The sequence below is a fragment of the Anolis sagrei genome, chromosome 2 (assembly GCF_037176765.1).
Source record: "Anolis sagrei isolate rAnoSag1 chromosome 2, rAnoSag1.mat, whole genome shotgun sequence".
Classification (NCBI taxonomy): Eukaryota; Metazoa; Chordata; class Lepidosauria; order Squamata; family Dactyloidae; genus Anolis; species Anolis sagrei.
The window spans coordinates 34829784-34854041 of record NC_090022.1 but is presented as its reverse complement, the minus strand read 5'-3'; the positions used below and the strand labels follow the sequence as shown (position 1 = coordinate 34854041).

General features: G+C 38.2%; 1 protein-coding gene across 15 annotated transcripts in view; it reads left to right on the top strand.

The window, feature by feature from the left end:
• The window catches only part of MAGI1 (membrane associated guanylate kinase, WW and PDZ domain containing 1), a 595596-nt gene extending 571815 nt beyond the window's left edge, over window positions 1–23781 (top strand). For 5 of the 15 annotated variants that reach the window (XM_060766416.2, XM_060766409.2, XM_060766411.2 and 2 more), the window contains 6 exons: window positions 1192–1395; window positions 13317–13407; window positions 13546–13606; window positions 15562–15708; window positions 16398–16536; window positions 20960–23781. In XM_060766416.2, coding sequence (XP_060622399.2) covers window positions 1192–1395; window positions 13317–13407; window positions 13546–13606; window positions 15562–15708; window positions 16398–16536; window positions 20960–21720 — 1403 coding nt within the window. In that variant the 3' untranslated portion in view covers window positions 21721–23781. Of the gene's footprint in view, window positions 1–1191; window positions 1396–13316; window positions 13408–13545; window positions 13607–15561; window positions 15709–16397; window positions 19359–19475; window positions 19565–20959 lie in introns of those variants that run through there. The other 10 variants (XM_060766417.2, XM_067463454.1, XM_060766415.2 and 7 more) reach the window with 6 other exon arrangements.
• The last annotated feature ends 477 nt before the right edge of the window (window positions 23782–24258 follow it).

The window sequence follows — 24258 nt, the reverse complement described above, 5'->3', positions numbered from 1 at the left end:
AATCTGAAGACATTTCAAAGTTATTACCACAAATAGAAATAAATTTATCCATCCCAGATCATTTCCTGTTTCTCTGTTCCTTGCCAGGATCCAGTGTTGCACTACTATATTTACATTGATACAATGTTGTTTTTCCTTCCTTCTTCCTCTTCTGAGTCCTTGATATTGTCTAAAATCTGCCCCAGTGGCTTTCTGGTACATTGGGGTAGATTTGAATTATTCACAAGAGGCTATAAAAGCAAGAAAGGAATCACTCTTTGTCCATTTCCACAGACAGACCATTGGTTCCTGGTCCTGTCCTCTAATCCAAGCCATACATTTGTGTGGGAAGACTTGTGAAATGCAGTAGAATTGCCAAAAATATACATTTTTCTGAATTTGTAATGTAGAGGCATTTAGGCAATCTTTGGGTCTTTCTAATTATTATCAATCAGATCACAAAAAAAGGAAGAGCTATCCAATTGTTCATAGGCAAGTTGTCTTGGAAAGGCTGTGTATTGCAATCACATTACCATCTGTAGCAATTTTGCTCCTTACCTTAAATAGTTCCCTTGTCCAGTGTAGAAAAATCAGTCCAATTCCCTACCTGTCTTATCCATGCCATGTTCATTTTATAGGATGGATTGCTATGAGTTCTCAAAATTCAAACAAATCTCTTATTCCTCTGTAGATAATAGTACAATTCTTTCAAAATGGAGAAAGAACAAAACATTGGCAGAAGCTGTAACAACAACTGTCTCAAGGCAAAGACAAAATATTATAAAGAAAGAAAGAGTTGCATTCCATCTAACAGTTTCAAATTTTGCAACTCAAATCTACTGTAATTTCATTTTGGGTACTGCTAAGTCCAACTGCAGCCCATCAAAAGAAGCCATTCTCTACCATATTAATGGGAGAGAATGTGCGTGTGTATATAAATAAGGGAACAAGATGTAGGAAATGCCAACTTGCCAAGTGCCAATTTGCACTTGCAGAGTCAATTGCCAATGTTTTGAACAGTGGCAGCAAAGCTATCCTTTAATAACTTTTGCTTGATGCATTAATTAATTAACCCTTAACCTTCTCTTTCCCTTTTCAACCCTTTTTCTCCTTCCCCTTCACCATGTTCCCAACGTATATAAACAATTTTTTGGAAAAAAAATTGCACCCCTACCCCAAAACAAACAAACAAACCAATGTTCAATACAAAAGCAGGCAATGCATGTGTGGCCATGCCTCACAAAATAGGTCGGATTATTGAGGGGAGCCCAGCAGACCGATGCGGGAAGCTGAAGGTGGGGGACCGGATATTGGCCGTTAACGGATGCTCCATCACCAACAAATCACATTCGGACATCGTCAATCTAATTAAAGAAGCAGGAAATATGGTCACTCTACGCATTATTCCAGGGGATGGTAAAGTATATATACTTTCTTTCTTTCTTTCTTCATCTCTCTCTCTCTCTCTCTCTCTCTCTCTCTCTCTCTTTCTTTTTTTTCTTATGACTTTCATACATAACCTGTGGGTTGCTTTCTTCTATCTTAGGCTCTGAGTATTATTTTTTTTAAATGTGCAATGCTCTTATCATTTTTTAGTTTTATAAAAATGCTCTTTCTAGTTTGGGACTGGGAGAGGTGATGCTACCTGCTGGAAGTAAAGTAGACTTTGTTCCCTCAAGATTGTGTCACCTCCTCTGTGTGGAATGTACATAAATTATTTAGTTAATTCCATTAGAAGAGCATGTTCCAGCATTGATTCCTAGTTGGAATACACTTTTGCCCAATCAGCCCATTTTTTTTCTTCCTTCTTGCACTAATGTTGCCAAGTATGTGTTGCCAAGTATGTTGCCAAGCATCTGGATGCTTTCACAGTGCCATTGCCAGTTTTTCTTTGCTGTTTAGAGATCCAAATAGTGCCTCCCCCCACCAACCAAAAATATGACAAAAACCATACCCTGTGTAGATTGGAAATACAAACCAACAGCAGTTTCACCTATATATATATATATATATATATATATATATATATATATATATAGGTTATTTTATTTAAACATGTTTTGGCATGATGATCAGTCATTTTTGAGATCGGATGTTTCAGACCATTGTTTGTCATGTCATGTTATGTTGAAAGCAACATTAAATACTTGGTTGGTGTTCGATAGCACAATTTAAAAAGATAGATGGTGCCAAATCTTACTGTTAGTCCCAATAAAAGGAAACCTACTACATGGATGAGGATTGTTTACCCAGCTCTAATGTAAATCCCTGTGATTCAGTAGTCTGCTCTTGTGAGATCTAAGAATTAGATACAGCCCTTAGTGTCATCTGTTTGGGCTAGTTAACTTCAGATAGCACTCCCAATATTCTCCAGACTAATATAATCTGGTAGAATGTTATGCACTCTGGAAATCTCAATATTACTTTCCCCTCTAAAACAACAACAGATTTATTACCCACCTCTCCTTGTGGCTCGAGATGGGTAGAAAACACTTTTTCGTCCTCATGGTTGCATGATCTTTCAATACAAAGTGAGATGCACACAGTCCTTTTTTACAAAAACTTACAAGTGAATGTGTTATACATTAGCCATATTAAGTTGTGATTGAACATGTTGGATCCACACATGGAAAGACACACTTAACCATCTGAAGAAGATTATCCATAGCAGATTTCCTCTTGAGTTGGAAACCCGAGAAATCAGATTTTTTATTCACCGGAGACTTACTACAAATGGATAAGAGTGTCATGTTCATAAGCGGGTGATGGAAATAAGATAGTGTAATAGTGTGTGGGAGGGGGAGGAACTGTTTTGCTTAACCTTCTCTCATGTTGTTTCAACACACTTTGATTATGACTAAAACCTAATCTTAGATCACAAAGTGAGGCTTCAGAAATCTTATGCAATTAATTCAGTCAATTTTCACTCATGACTATAACTCCCAATCCACCTCTTTATCTGCTGACTATGTATTGACTGTGTATGTTTTTCTCACCACAACCCACATACTCTTATTTTCTGAGTCTTTACTGTGTCTAGTCTTCAGTATTTTAACATTTATTTATTTAACTGTTTGTGTGATTGATCAACTGACTGACATTCTGCCTTTCTCCCACGAGTGGCATGCGAGGTCGCTTTGAACATATTTACAGGTACCCTGTAAATTATGCTGATTAAAATTCAAATTAAACTGCTCATATTATTAAACCATGACTATTAAAATTCAAATTAACCGGTCATTCAAATTAAACTGCTCATCAATAAAACAGTTCCAAACACTTTAGTAATAATAAGACAAATAAAATATTTAAAAATCCAGCTCATCTATTTCAAAACTCTCCATGTTTAGGAAACAGCTATGGAAGGTCTGCCTGAATTGACAGGTCTTTGCCTGCAAGCATTAGGTACCTTATCACATTGGGTTATATTCCATTTCTGAGACCCATGGCAAGTGATTCCCAACAGGTCCAATCACATGACATTTGTCCCCTTCCATTAGCAACCCATGGTCTCAGAAATTGAGTAATTGCACATAGAATTCTAAAAACATTTTTGATTTAAAATTGTTCTGAGGAGCTACTTTTCTGTGTGATGGTACAAACAGTATGCATTCTATCAGCTGTACTATAATGTTTTCCTTGGGGGTGTGTCTGGGGCAGATTCTGCTGACCACCAGGAGTCTTTGTGACAGAAGCAGCCACCATTTCTCTTTCTGTGGCTGCTGGGGGAAGACCTCTGGAATTAGCATGTCAGTAATTGCTGGTTTACCTTTTTTACCTTAATGTTTACTGAAATTGTAGCTATTTCTTCCCTCCCTTGTATTGTTCCAAAGGATAGTGATCAGGGGAAACTATTACTATGCAGATGCAAAATCTTCTTCTAAAATCTTGTGAGAATGCTAGTTTGATACTTCCAGGCTGTCATTGCATAATATTAAGAGGAAAAAAGTGATGGGAGGCATTCAAATGAATTAGGAGGAGCCACCCTTCCATGGTGCTCTGTATTTTCAAAAGATACAAGCCGAGTGTGATGGGGTTTGATGCATCCCATATGAGGCATACAACAGGATGCGTACAGATTTAGCGTTTTTCAATGTTAATGTAACGAGGTCCTAGGACAACAGGGATGAGATTTTAACCTCATCAGACTTGCCTCTGAAGGTGGTAGGACCAAGAGAAAGATCACTTATCTAGATTTCAAACATGGTACAGATGGAAGAGTCTGTGCTCTATGAAACTCTTAGGAAAGTATATACTATGCAAAATAAATAGATTCTAAATTAACAGTTCAGGTGTTAGAGAAATATAATATTTGAGTGTAGGGAGTATAAACTTGAATTGCCTTTAGCACTATACCCATGAGGGACATGACTGGAGAAACCATATTCAGAATCAACTGGAAAACACACTTAGTGACATTTATAATCCTCAAATGAACTTGCCAGGCACTGTACTAAAAAATCTTGACTCAGACTCCTTAATTTTTCAGAACTGTTGATGTCTCTGTCCCTCCTGTTTGTAGGCTTACAATATCCATCACTGAATCTGCTTTCATCCTTAAGGGATAACTATGTGTGCAGGAGTGGAATATTTGATTCTCATCCTTTGCATTTCACAGCATAGTAATCCGGAAGTTTTATGTGCGGGAAGGAATGCTAGGAAGCAAAAGGGATATTGTCTATTTTAAGCCAGTTGAAAGGAGCTTTGTTTTTCTGCTAGGGAGCCTTTAAAAGACTCAATGTTTTGTTGTTATGGGAGTATTTGCTGTTTAGCATTGGAAATCTTGGGCTGAAGTGCTGTTCAAAGATCAGGCAGAAAAATTAACAGGTCATTAGGATATTATTCTATGATTCTGTCTTTTTCAGAGTTTGAATGATTCAGCATTTATTTTTAACAATATACTGTACTAACAAAACTTTAAATAGTGAATTTGAACAGTAAAATTACAACTCTCTGACTTTTAACTGCTCTGAGCTCTTTTGAGGCTAAAATATTTTAAATGAAACAAAAAACTAAATAAGTAATACGTTTCTTATTATTTGGAGGGTATTCCAGATTTTCATAGAACAACAAAACATACTTGACACATATCCTTCTTAGTCTATTGGAAATTACCAAGAAATTCAGTAGTACATTCAGAGTCACTTTTTTCTTTACTAGGGTAATAGACAATTGATACTAAACATAAATATATATAATAGTGGGAGGGGGGGGGTTAATTGAAGGATTCTTTTATTTCTTAATCTCTGACAATATTCAGATGGGAAATATGTTTGGCCACTCTTCACAAATACTGATTTTAACATGCTTTATAAAATATTTCGGTAGGTCATTGAAATGATTATTATCGTTTATCCATTGTTCAGACTAATGCATTATGACTTTTGTTATAAATTGTGCGTATAGTTATCCTCACCAGAAAAGAAAGAAAAATGCTTTTATTTTACCTCTTTCTTATTGAATGATTATAAATTTCAACACCCATGGATATCACTTCATAACAACATTCATAAGCTGGTTTCAACTGAACTGTAATCTAGAAATTTTTGTTTTAGCCACAAAAAAGCCAAGTCTTGTGTGAGTTTAGGACAGGTGTGCTGTCACGCGCTGGGTCTGTGAAAGAGTCTGTAGACAGGATGTTTTTTCTGAATGCCCAAGGGGATGCTGGGGGTGCCTCAGCTGAGAGGCCTTTCGGATTTCCCCACAGAAAGTTCTTTTAAAGACTTAGAAAGTTCAACAAAGTTTTTATTGTTGCTTAAATCTTCAATAAATCAAACAAATACTTCAAAGCTTTGAATCAACTGGTGGCTTGCTTAAATCTTGTCCACAAGGGACAGGCAACTTTCTTCATAAATTGTTTCTTCCTTCTACAAGGGAAATCCTTGACCCCTCCCTGGGCAATCTGGCTTAAGCTCTGCTGGCGTGGGTCCCTACACCCGGTCCAAATTGCTTTATGGCTGCCATGAGTGGTCCTTACCAAATAGAGCCCTTTAGTAGATTTCCAAGGGAAAAGAAGGCTTTCAATTTCCAGTGATGCCTGGCTGTAAAACCGTGGAGCTGTATTTCTCCAGCAAAGAGCTGGCTGTAGAGTTGTGGAACTAAATTCCCCAACAAAGGCTATGTTATAGTTATCTGTAGACTAAGCTTTCTACAGGTGGAACTGATTCACATCCTGTACGAAAGGCTTCTCTGTGTGAACTGAACTAGAGGTCCCCCTTTTCCCTCCTTAACCCAGAAAAAGGGGTGGAACTAAAGAACATAATGATAATTGATGGGACATTGGCCCTATTATTGCAAACCAAGGGAAGCCACCTTATTGCAAAATGCATGGAACTTTGGAATACATACAAACACTCAATAGAAAGGAAAAGAAGTTGGAGTTCCTGGTACAGTCGTACCAGCACAACAGGGCTGTGAGATATCAAATGTTTGATGTGTGAAAGTGAAACTTTTAGAGGTATAAATCCTAGCAGTGACCATTTCACAGAGTCTTTTGTTATGTTCACATCATGATGGATATGCACACATTGCTGAAGTGCAAACTGAATAGTGGTTGGATACTGAACTATATATGTGATTGCAAGCCATTGTGGGCAGAAATCAATCTACAAAGCTTACAGCTTTGACACTTGCTATTTGAATAAATGTTAGCGGGAAGGATTGTCCATTCCCATAATCTCTAAAACTACTTTATCTTTCCTCGGGACATGTTAAATCCCTTTCTCCTAACCCGCTGCTTTATAAGACACTCTGAAGTTTGCATGTTACTAAAACTCAATGGGATTTAAATTTTCTTCCTATTCTGGAATGAGTGGTCTGGCATAATAACCATGTTTTCTCCCTGATATTTCCCTTTCTTGTCATCAATTTAAGATAGGAAAAGGAAAGCCTTGGCTTAAATTCAATTGTTAACTAAATTAAATCTCTTGAATTAAACAAAAGTTACAAGAATGTTGACTTCTTGTAATGGGCTTAACTCAGGTGAGGAGGAACAATTGGACTTTTATGTGCAGAATATTCATAAGACTCATTGTCACCCAACATTGCAATGAATTTTTCAATACACTCGAAACAGTATTTCAAACAGTTTTCACCATGTTGTGTGTTGATGTTTTTACCTTATGTGGCATCCAACTGTGTTCCACTGCTATTTCATTCTTCTATTACTTATTCTACCCAACTAGAAATAAATGCATGCCTTCCATTGGTCATAAGGGAGAACTGATTTTCTGGCTTCTTTGGGTTCTGTAAATTACACATGAGTTTTGCAGCTGCACCAAGTTTTGTCTTGACACTTTAGAGCTATTATCTAAAATGCCTTCCCCATTCCCACCCACTCCCACTTTCAGTCTAGATACCCTAAGGGTATCTGTGTATCCTGTTCATTTCCTTCCTGACTATCCTAACAAGATTTGTTCTCATTACAGCTTAAACTGCAGTTCTTTTTTATGTATTCATTTTTCTTCTGTATATATTCCACTGAATGTTTCCCTACTTGTTCCATGAAGAGTGGCCATGACTAAGTTTGTGTTTATAGGTATTGTAGGAGTATGCAAACACTTACCCACATGGATAGATGGATGCAGAAATCAATTTAGATATATGAAATGTTTCTGAACAGGCATTATGCGAGTAGGGCAAACACATAGTCGATAAAGATCCCATGTTGAGCAGGCCTTGGCTAATCACAGATTTCCCATTTGGTGCTTAGACTTCTGAAGAAACTTAGGAGGAGGGAATACCTCCAGTTTTTGAAAGATTTCAGTACAGTATGCCAAAAATTAATCAAGTATTGCTAAAGGAATGTGATGCAAATATATTTACAGTATGGGTACAGTGCTTTAAATAAGCTGAGTTTTGGTTTTTCCTGAGAAGATTGGGCAAATGCGCCATTTCACTTGTAAGTAACAAAATAGCCAATGCTGCAGATATGGAGTCTTGCCAGTAGGAACTGCATCGTAATAGTGATGCATGTTGGCTGGATTTACTGTTTACAGGATTAAATAAATAAATAATGGAGGTCACACTGCATTTTCTTTGAGGCAAATGTCATCTCATCCTGGAACACCCACAAAATATTGGATTTAGGTATTGCAAATATTGTGGAGTTGCTAGATTGATGTTCTTAAGAACATTTCTCCAATTGTTTCATTTGTTTGTTTCGTAGCATACCAGTTATACTGTTGGAGGGTTCGCTTCTAGGATTCTCTTGGAAGTTTGTGGGAACTTACATTTTCTCTCATGTTAAGTAACTTTGTTAAGTAACAAATTGCAACAACAAAAACAGGTATGCATGTTTTCTAGGCAGACAGAGAATGGCAAAACCTCCAGTTTTCATAGTAAGTATACGCTTCATGGGAACAGCACTGCAAAAGAGCAGGCAACATCATATCTTGATTTTGGGCTTCACTGCGACATCAGAAACACAGTAGTAGACCGGAAACATCATGGTTATAATTCTGTTCTATGGTCTATATCAGTGGTTTGCAACCTGTGGATCCCCAGGTGTTTTGGCCTACAACTCCCAGAAATCCCAGCCAGTTTATCAACTATTAGGATTTGTGGGAGCTGAAGGCCAACACATCTGGGGACCCAAAGGTTGAGAGCCACTGGACTATATGCCATCACTCTTCTCTTCCTCATCAAGGTCATATGAGATTTTACAAATGCTTGACCAGTGCCTGGATGCTGTAATGGGCTGGATAAGAACAAATACAGTTAAGATGAATCCCAATACAGTGGAGGGTATATGGATGAGGAATTTGAGATCTTCTGGGGAGGCCCTGCTCTCGATCCCACCTTCGTTGCAGGCGTGCCTGACGGGGACAAAAGACAGGGCCTTCTTAGTGGTGACTCCTCGTCTATGGAACTCCCTCCCTAGGGAGATTAGATCAGCTCCCTCCCTACTGACATTCCAATTTTTTTTAAAAAGCTGGCTTTTTGAACAAGCCTTTGAAAATGCAATGTAATGGATGAATATGGAACCCAGGAAAGAATGAACATGGAACGGCTTGACAATGTCTTTGGAAAATGAGCTAATAGGAAGTTACTGTTATTTTATGCCTTTAATGCTTTTATGAGGTTTTTATAATGTTTTTATAAAAGAATTGGATCGGCAATCTTAAGTTGACCACAAGTACAGGTGTATAAGTTGGGGAAAATGTTTGAGGTCAAAATTATAGATTTAGTTATGACCCATGGATAAGTCAAGGGACACATCAGAGATAGGGAACACCAGCATGCTTCAGGGGGTCAGCTTTCTTTGGCTACCCCTGCCACTTCCCTGCTCAGGCATTCAAAAAGTGGATGTCAAGGCAAAGGGAGTAGATGGAACCAGTGCTCTCTTTAAGGTTCTCTTTGGATAGGCTAAGTTCTTCCCATTCACCACTCTACTCATAGATGAGGGTGGTTGCTTTTTGATAAGAGTTAAGGCACAGTTCTCTCAGTGATTTAAAAAAAACTGAGTCAAGTTAGTTTTAGGGGATTGATTTTTTGACTAAAATTTCTAGACATATACACGAATATATAGATAGAGCACCCAAATATGGTAAGGAGCCCTGTGTATTTTGGGAGTGCTTCTAGATCGATCTTTCTCAACCTTTTTTTACTCTTGAAAAAATATTCATCTCCCAGATAACACATGTATTAAAAATTATTATGTTAGAGCTCAAGAAATGTGGGGGAGGTTCCCACTTACAGCTTGTCTTAAAACCCCTAGCAACTTCTCAGGGACTCCTATTCTAGATCAGTGGTGCAAAGCCTGTGGCTCGCCAGGTGGTTGGGACTTCATCTCCCAGAATTACCAGAATTGTCCCAGAATGGGACAAGCTGGCTAGGGCTTCTAGAAGTTGGAGTCCCAAACACCTGAAGGGCCACAGGTTACACATCACTGTTGTAGATCAATCTTGGTCACCCCAGGCCCCAATGGAATAACAATGAAAAGGCCTGTAACAAGAAAAGGGTGCTTTAAAATTTTTGGCTGTGCACTTGTAGAAATAAATCCAAATTATAGAATAAATGCATTAAAATGCTCTTTTACCTACTATAGCCTTCACCCCCCTCCCCCCCCCCCCCCCGGTGTCTCCTGGGCCCTGGGGAATTCTTTGAGAACAGTATCTAGTAGGTCATAATGGGCTGAAATATATTAGTGGAGGATTGACAAGAATTAAATGTGTAACCTTTCAGAAGCATAATTACTTTCCACTTGTACCAAGATATCTTTAGATACAACCTCAACTTCATGACAACTCTGTTAACTAGAACACAAGCTTTTCCGTTTTGTAAATGGTATTTTAGTCTGCAGGGTTATTCAGGGAGAAACATATTGAATGGGATTCTGAAAACAGGATAATTCCTGTTTTCCCAAAGTCCTCTTACTCTGTGTCCTACATTGTTCTCCAGATGAGCTTTTGAGGGATGTAGCCTCTACAGTCAAAGGGAAAGAGGAGAAAATGCTGTTTTGTAAACTTTCTTCAGTTTGGGTTGTTGTAAGTTTTTCAGGCTGTATGGGCATGTTCAAAAAGCATTCTCTCCTGACGTTTCACCTGCATTTATGGCAGGCATCCTCAGAGGCTGGAGGTTGGTTGGAAACTAGGAAAATGAGATTTATATATCTGTGGAATGTTCAAGGTGGGAGAAAGAACTCTTGTCTGTTGGAGGTAGGTATGAATGTTTCAATTGTCCACTTTGATTAGCATTTAATGGCCTAGCAGTTTTCAAGGTGCGGCTTCTTACTGCCTGGGGGTATCCTTTGTTAAGAGGTGATTAGCTGTCCCTGATTGTTTCTTCTCTGGAGCTCCCCTGTCTTTTTTTACTGTTGCGATTTTAGAGTTTTTTTTAATACTGGTAGCCAGATTTTGTTCATTGTCATGGTTTCTTCCTTTCTGTTGAAATTGTCCACATGCATGTGAATTTCAGTGGTTTCTCTGTGCAGCCTGACATGGTAGTTGTTAGAGTGATCCAGCGTTTCTCAAATAATATGCTATGTCCAGGTTGGTTCATCAGGTGCACTTTGAACACTTTGGATGGATCTTTGTCTTTACTCTCATGGCTTGTTCTCGGTCTTGCAGCTCTTTTTTCTCTTTCTTCAGTTTATTTATCATAGTATTCAAGTATGTGTGCATATATATATATATATATATATATATATATATATATATACACATACACACACGCAAATATAATTAGTAGATCTTTTTTATGTTGCCATGTCTGCTATGTGCTCTTTGTTATGATATTTAATAGAAGGTAAGAACCAAGAGTAGCAAAGAGATGGTTACTGTTCGCAACTTTGCAGTGCTTTCTTATGTAAGAAAATGTTGTTTTTGAACCACAGATTTGCATTTTCACTTCTATTATGAATATTGAACAATTGATGTTAAAGATTATATGGTATTCATCATAGAACAGTTTACTGAATACTGCCAAGAGGCCAAGTACCTTCACTGAAATGCTCCATTCAGGTTTGCTGGAGACTTCATGGTGTAAGAAAATAATTCACTTGATTTTTGTACATTCAGTTACTATACCAGATGAATCCAGCAGATGAATCTGCACATGAACAATTGAAAAACATTGTGTTTGTGGTACTGAGTAGTTCCACTTGTGTTTATTTGTGATAGTCTATTTATACATACATTGTGACACTGTAGTCAAGTAATAAACTGGTTTCAAATCTCTATGCATGTACTGCTTTGAACCAAGCAATGAAGTTCTTTATGTATCCCTTCTTTGCCCTCATTGTTCATGACCACATTTGCCCTTAGCGTGTGACTGACTGAATAAAATTGTCCATAAAGGCCAATGTGGGTAATTTTTATCAAAGACATTGAGTTACTCTATCTAACACAATTGTGCCAAAGTCTCTGTTTATCATATACATTCCCAGAGTCAATTGGATTCAATAGCAATGTGGGTTCATGAGGCCAAACATGGTCAGGCAGCACTGAGGTGAAGAGAGAAGAGAACTAATATTAAAAAATCTTTGCAGTTTGGGGAACAGCATGGTGCCAAAGTGTGTTGAAACAACATGACTGTATGACAAAGGGGATGGTATATAGAATCATAGAATTGGAAGAGACCTCATGGGCCATCCAGTCCAACCTCCTGCAAAGAAGCAGGAAAATTGCATTCAAAGCACCCCCTTCAGATGGCCACCCAGCCTCTGTTTAAAAGCCTCCAAAGAAGGAGCATCCACCACACTCCGGGGCAGAGAGTTCCACTGCTGAAAAGCTCTCACAGTTAGGAAGTTCTTCCTAAATTTCAGGTGGAATCTCCTTTCTTGTTGTTTGAAGCCATTGTTCCATGTCCTAGTCTCCAGGGCAGCAGAAAACAAGCTTTCTCCCTCCTCCCTATGACTTCACATACTTATACATGGCTATCATGTCTCCTCTCAGCCTTCTCTTCTGCAATTTAAACATGCCCAGCTCTTTAAGCCGATCCTCATAGGGCTTGTTCTCCAGACCTTCAACATTTTAGTCATCCTCCTCTGGACACATTCCAGCTTGTCAACATCTCCCTTCAGTTGCGGTGCCCAGAATTGGACACAGTATTCCAGATGTGGTCTAACCAAGGCAGAACAGAGGGGTAGCATGTGTTATTTTGGTTAAGTTAATATTAAAATCAGAGAATGCTTGCATCCTTAGTTTCAGCTTTTTATTTTTGGCAATATATTACTGCAATATTATGAAGTGTAGCAAGTCCCTTTTCACGAACTGTGTCATCACATCAGCAGAAGGCAACTAAACATCCTGATATTGCTTACTGTTCATGAAGAAAATGAAATAACTTTCCACTTATTTTTTTTCCTTGCAACCATGAGGTCTATTGTTGCTGTGTGTTTTTTAAGTCTAAGAAAATTGATCCAGACTTCACTGCAGTCAGTACCTTGTAAGACAATGAATTATTATCACAGTAGGGATGGGGATCAAAAATCCCCGAATGGCAATTAAAGTAACATGAAATCCAGACACATAGTCTTAGCTAAGTCGAATTGTTCTCCCATGAATTTATCTGTTGACAGCTGCCATGAGGAAAGGGAAAATGCCACTATTATTCTCAGGATGCTTTACTTGTTTCGTATTTCTTTCTCACACAGTAAAGCTTTGTAAGCAATCTCTTCTCTAGTGTGCTTTCAAAATAAATATTTAATGGTTAACTACTTATATAATCCACTTTCTGCAACCGGATTTCTGAAATGTAAGCTAGCGTGTATCTCTCTTGGCAGTTTGGGGTTTAAAATGTATTTGATGGTACCTTGGAATGGCAGGGAGAGAGGTTGTGTATGTCATTATCACAGGAGTAGTCTGGCTCACAAAGAACATGATTGTATTTTGCAGAATCCTCCAATGCAACTTTATTGACCAATGCTGAAAAAATAGCTACGATTACAACCACGCATACTCCTCAACAGATGCCACAGGAGACTAGGTCAGCTTTTTCTTCATTTTCAGAAGTCTGTTGATTTGTTTTCCCCTAGCATTTACCATAGATCCTAATTGCCACAAAACTAATAGTTTTCTCTCTCCCTTTTCATTCCTTTCTCCAATCTCTCATTAATCTGAACAGAAACAATACAAAACCAAAGCAGGAGTCCCAGTTTGATTTCAAACCACCCACAACCTCACAGGTGAGAAATCTTTTTTCAAATTCATTTCAATTGTGCCTGCCTACTATTTTCATTTGCTCATTGAAATGTGCCTGCTTGTAGGAAATATGCATTGTGGGGACTTTCCCTTTCCTAGTTTGAAAAATATAGATCCCTGATAGAAATGTACTAATGTTGATAGAGTGTCCTCTAGGGTCTACTTGAAAGGCTTCTTGAAATAGGCCAAACTGCATTGGGATAAAAACCAAAGGCAGAAGTGACATGATAACACTACTCGTGATGTTACTTCAGTTTAACCAATGTAATAAATTGTGTTCATATGGTCCATTTAATTGGCAGAAATGCAGCACAGCAAAGATGCCAATGCGGCTTTATGCAGGGAGTTGCTAGGATTGTTGCCACCCAGTGCAGTAACTTTACAGCATCAGCCTCCCAACAGAGCAGGAAGTGTATCAGTAGAGGAGAATCAGGGAAGCAGCTTTTGGATTTTGGGGAGAATAAAGGAGAGGGGAAAAAGAGGCCACTCTCCCTCCACCCGACTTTCATTTACCACTATGTTGACTGGGCTATCTCCTCCGGACATTGCCATGTTGCCTGCTCTTGCAAAGTCTGATGTTGTAGTCATCTAGTGAAGCCTACCCATTAGGACCCAATCCACCAGGTAGGAAGAGAGCAGAGCAAGAACCGGAATTCAAGAAGTCTTATCTCATGTGCTGATTAACAGGGCCCCATGCACATACTTATGTGCCTCTTCCCCACTGGGCCTGTAAGTGTGCTGAACAGAAACCAAGCACACACATATCTGGTGGTGTATTTGTGAAAGTCTGCACACCCTCTCACAATGAAAAGGTGAGGAGAGTCATTTTGATATCACCTCCTCTGTTGGTGTCACTCAGTGCAGTCCACCACCACACACATACCTCCCTAGTGATGCCACTTGTTTTGTGCTTATTTCACTGACTGTAAATGCTTTGCCTACTGATGTAATCTTCCTTTGCTATTTGACAATAACAAAGGCAAAGTATATTTACTGTATATGTTCTGTAGTATCTCTCATTGTAGATGATCACGGAGAATACATCAAGGATAGCCATTCAGCTAACTTCAATTCTTTGTAAACAATGAGACTATTTTTAAAGGCAATATAATAATAATAATAATAATAATAATAATAATAATATATTTATAGACTGCCTTCTCTTCTTGAGGACACTCAGGTCAGTTTACACCAAAAAAAAAAAGGCAAACATTCAATGCCCATAAGCAGATTCAGACACCTCAAAATAATGCAAAATAATACAAAATAATAACCATAAATTTATAACAAAAGGAAAATTAACATCCAAATGAAAAACAGAATATGAGTAATCAAATAAACATAATTATACTAATAATTAATTAACAATTAAGACATAAACCCTAAGAGAATGATTGAAATACAGAAAAAATGGCTATCATTGTTGTTCTTTAACATGTACCATAGCAGCAGTTGAATACAAATAAGTTAACCAGCATTCTGATGGAATTAAGTCTCTTAGTCCTCCTCCTCTCCATATGCTAAAGTGTATAAGTGCGTTTTCAGGAGTTTTTTTTTTTTCAGGAGAGGAGGGTGGGGGCTGTTTTTATTTCTTTAGAGAGGGAGTTCCATAGATGGGGGGCAATCACAGAGAAGGCCCCCTCTCTCATTTCCACCAAACATGCTTGTGATGGGGGTGGGAACGAGAGCAGGGCCTCCTCCATTGACTGCATTGCACAAGATGGCCTGTATAGGTAGACGTGATTAGACAAATAGTCTGGACCCGAACCGTTTAGGGCTATGACTACTTACTTTCATTTTGGTAACAAGGTCTTTACAAGGTGATAGACTTTGGAAACAAGCCGGATATAATATATTATTTATATTAAGTATTCTAAAATGTAATATTTTTTAAAAGATGGAGATTGGTTATAAATTACTTCTTATTCTTTTCCCTTAGCCGGACCAGGATTTTTACACAGTTGAACTTGAAAGAGGACCCAAAGGTTTTGGCTTTAGTCTGCGAGGTGGCCGAGAATATAACATGGATCTCTATGTGTTGCGGTTAGCAGAGGATGGTCCTGCTGAGAGATGTGGAAAAATGAGGGTATGTCTGTAAATAGAAATCATTTTATATGATCTGCCCTTTGAAATAAAGTTTTCCTTAGGGCTCTAGAAAATGCAAGTATTGTGCTTTGTAATTTCCAAATGCCATTTTGAAAAACCATTGCTGAAACCCCAACAGACAAGATTCTAAGGAAGGTCCTAGAGTATAGCTTTGTAGATGAGGGGACTGGGTTTGTGAATGAAACCATGACATCCTTCTCAGCATTTGAACTCACTGTCTTCTGCCATAGGTGTGATTGTATGAGTGTACTGTATTCCTTCAATTCTAAGACACCTTCCCCCCCCCCCTCCCGATACAAACATTTCTAAAAGCCTTAGAATTGTGGGTGCTGATAGATAGATAGATAGATAGATAGATAGATAGATAGATAGATAGATAGATGATAGATAGATAGATAGATAGATAGATAGATAGATAGATGGATGGATAGATTTTTTTCTGTTGGTGCTGCTGAAACATGTCCGAGTAAGCAGTAGGACCTAAAGAATCAGCTTCTTTCAGTTCCTACTCCTTTATGCTCTGCATGCCTTACAAAATGTTGCAGTAATCATGAAGTTCTTGTGGGTTTTTTCGGGCTATAGAGCCATGAGAAAAAAACCCCACAAGAACCTAGTGATTCCAGCCATGAAAGCCTTCGACAATCATGAAGTTTTTTATTGTTGTGACAGATCGGTGATGAAATCCTGGAGATCAATGGAGAAACTACAAAGAATATGAAGCATGCTCGAGCCATAGAACTAATTAAAAATGGTGGTCGCAAAGTTCGCCTGTTTCTGAAACGTGGAGATGGCTCTGTACCAGAATATGGTGGGTCAAACTATGAAAACATTCCTTTCCTTCCTCCTGGCATCACACCATGAATGATATGTCTCAAGATCTGAAGCGGGGATCCTTTTTTCCTCCCTCTCTTTTCTTTTTCTCTTTTTTTCCACCAGTGTCTTACCAACCTTGGCAACAAATGATCCATTGCCTCGCTTGTGCTGAATTTTCTCTACACATTTTCATCCTTTGCTTGCTACTTTGGACTTCTCTGGGGGCACAGTGTACAGGCAAGATCATCTTCAAAGCAGTATTTTTTGGTGATCAGAGAGGGCAAAAAACATAGAGACAAAACAAAAACCCTACTATCTCCTGTTTGACCAAACAAGGAATGTTTGTTGAACTGTGCCAAACTGTTTCTCAGCGGATGAATTGTTCTCTCGTCTTCTGATCATGCAGAAATGGGAATCCTGTATTACTTTTTGAAACTGTAGCCTTTGTTGGGCTTTTGTCCTTGGCTTTTTGTCTGTAACTGTAGGCATGAATTCCAAGATGGTGTCTGGGCTTTTACTGTCCCCTTATATTTATGTAAATATTTATAAATTTATTTTTTAAAAGTATGCAATACAAAACTATATACACTTGGGCCCTCTCCCTTGCCACCTCCCTTGTCCCTTGGTATGTATGTTTGTTCACAAATGTGTAATCTAAGAAAAATTCAAATTGCCATTCTCAGTGTTTGTCATAACAGGGGGAGCTCACATCTTACATTTTTGCCAAGAGAAATACATCTGGCATTGACACACACACACACACACTCATACACAAAGACACACACATGCCCCTGTTGTCCAGCAGTATATTTGAGTTCCCTAGGTAAAGGTTTTAGGTGGCTTAGTATTGTATATAATACTATTATGTCTTATTTATTTGAGATGCTTATTCAAATATATGCCCTAAATCTAGGGCTTTCCCAAATATAATTGGTTTTCAACCAGTTATGATTTATAAGCACATAAATGAAGAGATGTCCTTTATGCTTCCCCATATTTGGGATAATAATAATAATAATAATATATCATTTAAACTAAATCCTTTGTCCTAAATCCTATTGCTAACCCCAATAAAAGTAGATTTCTTGAAAGAATGGAATTTACACAAGTGTAAATTGAACTCAGTGGGCCTGCCTAACTGTGGCTAGCAGTTGGAGTTAGGACATAGGAAGGTCCAAACTGACCTTTTCTATTTTTGTCCTTCCCAAAACAAAAGGAAAGAGAGGTGGTTGAAGACCACGTGGCTATAGGGGAAGTGTTGCACAGTCTGTGGGTTGATTCTCACTAATTGTTTTTACATGTTGAAAAAAAAGAAATATCACAAGCTGTCCCCCGCACCCACATAGCACACATATGTTCACGCATAGATTGGCACCAAATTGAACTGACCTTGTGAAAGGTTCAGTACCTGTCAGATGTCAATGCAGCTTTTCCTGAAAGAAATGAAATTGAGGTTATAATCTTGACCCATGTCAAGCTGCCAGTGCAGGATATGAAGTGAAACCAGTGGATTTCAAATAACCTAGCGAGTTGAAAAGAAAAGAAAACTTAAACTTAAAGCCAACATAAGAAGTAGACTCCTGATACAGTTTGGTCAGAGGCAGCCAGATACATCTTTGAAGGGAATATGGGAAAGAGTATCACAGCAAGTGTGATGAGAAATGTTTCCCCAAGTAAAGTAAGTAGTTTTAAGGCTGCTTGGCAGCACAGATAGTTTGGGAGCGGTATCTCAAGCTAGATAGGTAGACATATGACCACACACACTTGTTATTCCTTTGATTCTAAACCTTGTTTTCTAAAAAGACTCTTTCACACATAAGCTATTTTCATTTATAACATTCTCTAGACCTCACACTCAGTTTCCCAGATCAAACACTCTGGCTGACTTGCTCTGTACTCTTATTTAAAGTCATTTCTACTATTTTATGGGAGGGGAAAAAACTCCTGTGTTTGCACTTCTGTTGTACAAACCACCATCTTTCTGCAGGACTCAATCTGTGTAATGTTCTTTCTACTCTGTCATTTCCTATGCTCTTTGGCTGTAAAGTATTGTATCATATGCTAAACATCATAAATATATCCTGTAAAAACAAAAACAAAAATGAAAAGTGCTTCACATCTTCAAGAATGTCTGTTGCACTGAGGATGAAAATCCAACACCAGGGCGTGGTGTGGGAGCTGCTTCTTTTCTTTGCTTGTTCTTTCTTTCTTTTTAATGTTTTGGCTGCAAGTAATTTTTAAATCTCATAACAAAATGGGGGGGGGGGAATCCCATTGTCAAGCAAGGGGCTGAGCGGGTGCTGCCATATGCCTGTAACATTCGGGGGCTTTGCTTCTTCAGTACTGTTCACAACGCTCACTAACAAGTCGCTTCAAAAATGATGTTAGGTTCCAATATTTTTCTGATTTGATTGGAACGCGCTTCTCTAACGAGGCTGTATATTTTTGTAATGAGTTTTGTACTTATTTTTAACGTTGTGGTCTTTAGTGGGCTTCTTTTTGTTGTTGACTGTTAACTGTTTTTTCCTCTAACATTCTGTCTCACTGTTCCAGCTGTGTTCCTTCCTTCCTTCCTTTCTCTCTCTCTTTCTCTCTCTCTGTTTCTTTCGTTCTCTTTCCCTCTCTCTCTCTCTTCTCTGCCTTCTTCTCTCCCTCACTTCAGAATGGATGCTTTTGTTGTCTGGGTTATCTAATCACCTTTTAAAAATGTTTAATTACAATCTCTTGGTTTAACAACTGCTGTCTCTGCAGCCTTATATTTGGGTGATGCCTAGACAATCCTGACTGGAAAAAGAAATAAAATTTTCTTTATTCTAAGATTTTTAAAAAATGAAGATTTTTTTCTTTCCTCTTTATTTATAGGGAATCTAAACACTCTACTTTTCTCTTTCTCTTTCTCCTACTTTTCTTGGTGCCGGGCTCTTCCTTCCTCAGCGATGATACCTCCTAATATCGCTGCATGTATGAGAAATGACAAGCTCGGAGAGTCTTGCTTCTACCTTATGGGCCATAATCAAACTACGGTTTGTAGCTAAAATCAATATTAGGTGTTTCTGTGCTGTGGCCTAATTCTCTCACATTGCTTTCCGCTTTGCTATACCTCTGTATATACGGCAATTCATTCTGAGCATCCTACAGTTCCTTGAATTGTAAGTACGCTGCGCATCATGGTCTCTCGTGACAGGCTGACGGATGCCAGAACCACCTGGCATTATTGGAAGAACAAAATATAGTCCTCTTGCTTTTTAAGTCATCCAAAAACAAAAACCAGGCCTGCACGATGTCAGAAATAAATAAGTTTATCAAGAAGAGAGCTTCTATTGGAGAAAAGCATTTAACATTCAGGAGAAAAGAAAAAAATCTTGAACTCCAACACATTTGTTGGTTTTAACCATTGTCATTTTAATTTTCCTAAAACACTTTTTCAGCTCATTCTAATTATTTGATCACATACCTATTCTGTCGTATTTCAGACAACTTTGTGAAATAAAAAAAACAACAAACCTACACTACAAACCTAAATTACTCAAAGTAGTTTTTCAAAAATATATTTTTCATTTTGTAATAATTCATAATCATTCATTACAAATTATTATAACATTTTAAATTCATGGTAGTACAAACTTCTTGCTTTTTCCGCCCAGCCTGCATCATCCCTATTCTGGTAAACGGGGGTGGCCTTCCATATTTTTAAACACTCATTTTGTGCTCAAAGCAGCTTTCCATTGCTTCAATCAAATCAGACTGAACCCTCCCCCACTCCATCACTTCTCATTGTGTGTGTTTAAGTTGAATCATTGTGGCAAAACCAAAACTATCCTCAGTACATTCTCATTAAAAATATTAAAAACGTATACCCAATGTTTCCAGCAATGGACACTAAAAGGTTTTCTGTAAAAACTGCTCACTGAAAACAATATCTTCAAATCACTCAGAAATATTTTTGTACACTTGGAAGAATATTGTAAGTTTTAAGGAAAATTTAAAAGCCTTCTTCCCAAGAAGACAGTGTTATTCTTCTTTTTTAAAAAAAGAAATTGAAATACTACTTTCCTTTTGTATGATCTTTCTACACTGGGAGATGGCAGCCATGAAAGCAAAATGAAGATATGAAGGTATTAATTCTAAAGGACAACACATTCTCCTATGAACCTGGGAAAGTTTTAAACTCTCCCATTTGTGATGTTGAGATCAGATTCTGACATGAGATGGACATAAACAGGACAAGCATCAGCACTAATACATAACTCCTATCTTTTGCCATTACGATGAAATTAACTAAGCTTCAGTGAGTCTCCTACTGACTGCTTAACATTGTTTGTTTTTGTCACTAATGAAGTCTAAGGAATGAATTACTAGAGGCAGGCTCTAAAATGAAGTCACTAGTACAAAACCTTTCATTGTTGTCTTTTTTTCAGACCCCAGCAGTGACAGGAACAGTCCAGCCACAGGCTCACAAAACATATCGGAAATGAAAAACATGTCATCTGAGAGACGACAACACTCATCATTGGAGCCCAGTTATCCACCAGATCTTCACAAATCATCACAACATGGAGAAAAACGGATATATTTTAAGGAACCAAAAAGCAGTAGAGAATTTGGCAGACAATCCAATGAGCACCACACATGGAATGGAACTTCTAAAAACAGCAATAGCATGACAGGCAGAAAGAAAGACAGGTCACCCGAAGGGAGGCGAGAGCGACAACCAGAGAGGATGGTGGTGATCAATGGACAAAAACGGAAGTCTCCTGAAAAGAGGAGGGAGGGTACTAAGAGTGCTGACAATACTTTGGAGAGAAGGGAGAGACATGAGAAGAGGAGAGACTTTTCTCCAGAGAAACGAAGAGAAAGATCTCCTACTCGTAGGAGGGATGGCTCACCTAGCAGAAGGAGGAGGTCTCTGGAAAGGCTAATGGATCAACGGAGGTCACCCGACAGGAAGAGAGAGAACTCTCCCCCTGAAAGAAGGGCAAAGTCAACTGACAGGAGAAGGGAGAGGACCCCAGAACGGAGGAGAGAGCGATCTCCTGACAAAAGGAACAGAGATGATCGAGTCTGCTTCAGGGAAAAGGAAGAACGCACTCTGAAATACGACACAAACAAAAATAACAGACAGCCACCCGAGCAAAGACGGAGACCCTACAAGGAGTGCAGCACTGACCTCAGTATCTAGTGGCTTTTCCAGGCCCCAAATACTATTGCGGCCTTTCCAACATTCAGAGTTCCCAAAAAGGAATGTAGCAAACTTGAAATCCATTTTAGCTCATCATATAAGATGTCCCCAAAAACAACACAGATGAAATTTAGTCATGAGAATATGTACAAAGTGTTGTGCCTGGTGTATGACAACATTAAAGTATTTCCCAATGTATTCACCTAAAACTACGTAGTTGCCAAATGTTCATCCTGAAGGATTATGACAATTGCGTTCTTCCACAATTGGCAACCATAATGGGCATAAATCCTTTTACATTAACAACTTTTCCTTTCTTGTTGGTTTTGCTTTATTGTTCTTTTTCTAATTGTTTGGTGGGCAAGCCAACAGCAATTTTGTGATCCATAATACTATGGATCCACTGCAATGATATACTACTATATGTTGGATTTTCTGAAAGATCTTGGGTTGAAGGAAGAAGGTCAGTCAAAATTAGAAGTATGATCAGAAGGAGGATTTTTTCCTTTAAATAACGTATGGCTCAAATTAAGAGAACTATTGGAGAGTATACCGTTGTGGAATGAAGGATATTTATACAAATCCACGAAGAACAAGTTAAGGAATTTATAGTGTGTTCCATGAACAGTGTATACTTTGGAGTCTCCTTTAAAAGGAAGCAAGGTGGCCAAGGACTAAGTGCCGTCCTGTATTGTGTTATGCACGAGATAACCATCCAGTTTGTTCAGATATGCAACTTCCATTGCGGGTTTTGTTCAATAAGAAGAACTGTGCAGACGAAACTAGAGCCTGAATGGTATCATTTGTCTGCTTTGAATGGGAGTTTCTATTATTTTTTTTGTTCCTGGGCTAAGATGCATTTTGAGGAACATCTGCTTCTTTCATTGACTGGGTTTTAATGCCTTCAGGTGAACCTATATGTTTTAATACTCCTATTGCCAAATGGAGCTGTTTCTCCATGATTTTGTTGGTGGTTTTTTTTCTCTCCTTGCCATTTACCATGAGACAGAAGACATGTATTTCTAATGAACTGGGATGCATCAAGGATTGTCAACAGAAGCAAAGCTGGAAAGATTCATTGGGGGACTGTTGGTATCATTTATGCTGTACTTTGGACTGTAAGGAATGGAAGAAAACAACATAAGGCTCTGTTGTGTTTTTTTAATGGCAAGTTTGTGTGGTAAGTCTGCTGTAGTGCTAATATGAGATAATAATGGATTTCTGCCTAGCTGAGCCAAAAAATGCCGATACTGTTGGACCACTAAAGGTTTTAAACTGCTGCTTTTTATTTTACAGTGCATTGATGTGTACATGTATATTGTTTCACCATTTTTACACACACACATGCATACACACTCACAGAGTAGAGATTGCAAGTCTATCACTGTTGTTGCCATGGTACTGTAAAGAAAAAAAGAAGAAAGATGGCCAATCATTGTGTATACAGAGTTTAAATTGTAATTAATAGAGCCTGTTGAAAGCAAACAAACAAAAACTGTTGCCTTTTTTCTTGTATAAAAGAGACTTTATGACAAAATTTAGCAGTGAGGAATGTGCTAAGTGTTTATATTTCTGGAAAAAATGGAACAAATTGATTCATGGGAATATATTTTAATGTAAACTGAATCAGGTATGTAAAGCTGTTTTAAACAGGAGACTATATAAGTAACTCTGAAACTTTTGTTGGTTTGAATATCATATCTTTCCTCATGGTGGGGGCCTGCCTGCCTGACTCTTAGGCACTTGTGTGCAGTCTGTGTCTTTGGTCTTCATTTCTTGCCGTGTGCTATAGTCATCATGCTCTTTTCTGTGTTGACGAGAAGCAGTATGTGGGGCCAATCTTTTTTATAAAACACTATGCATATATAAATACTACATTGTTCATAACTTTATTTGACTTATTCGGGTTTATACATAACATTAGTATAAGTAGATGTGGACTCTACCCAGTATAAGATTCTTTCCTTGGGATAAAACACAATGTATATGATGTAGTTACTGCGAAGGAAAGAGTCTGTGAATGCTATTTTTATTGTCAAATAAAGATTTCCATACAAAGCATATATGTGATTGTAGTGGTAAAATTAAGGAAGAATTGCAGCACATGTTAACCCATTGTGTCCCATTTTTTAAAAATTGTATGTAGCACAAGCTTGACATGCACCTCCTTTGGGAACACAACAATATTCTCCAGAATGTTGAGCCTTCTCCAATTACAAATATGTGTGCACTGGTTGTATTTGAACAGTGACAGCAGTGGGATCAGGACCAATTCTCTATTAATGAGACACTCCTTGGACTACATGAACAACAATGCTCCCAAACTCCAATCCAGTTCTGGTTGTGAAAAATGTTGGAATAACCTCCCTGGGAAGTGACAGATTCTCCAACATTGGAGGTTTTAAGCAGTGGCTGGGTAGCTATCTCTGTTTTGTTTCCCTTCATTGGTAGGACGTGGGGATTCTCTTACAACTCTACAAATCTACAAACCTGTGAGTATGTACTTATGTTAAACAATGAAGGGAGCACAGCGCTCTA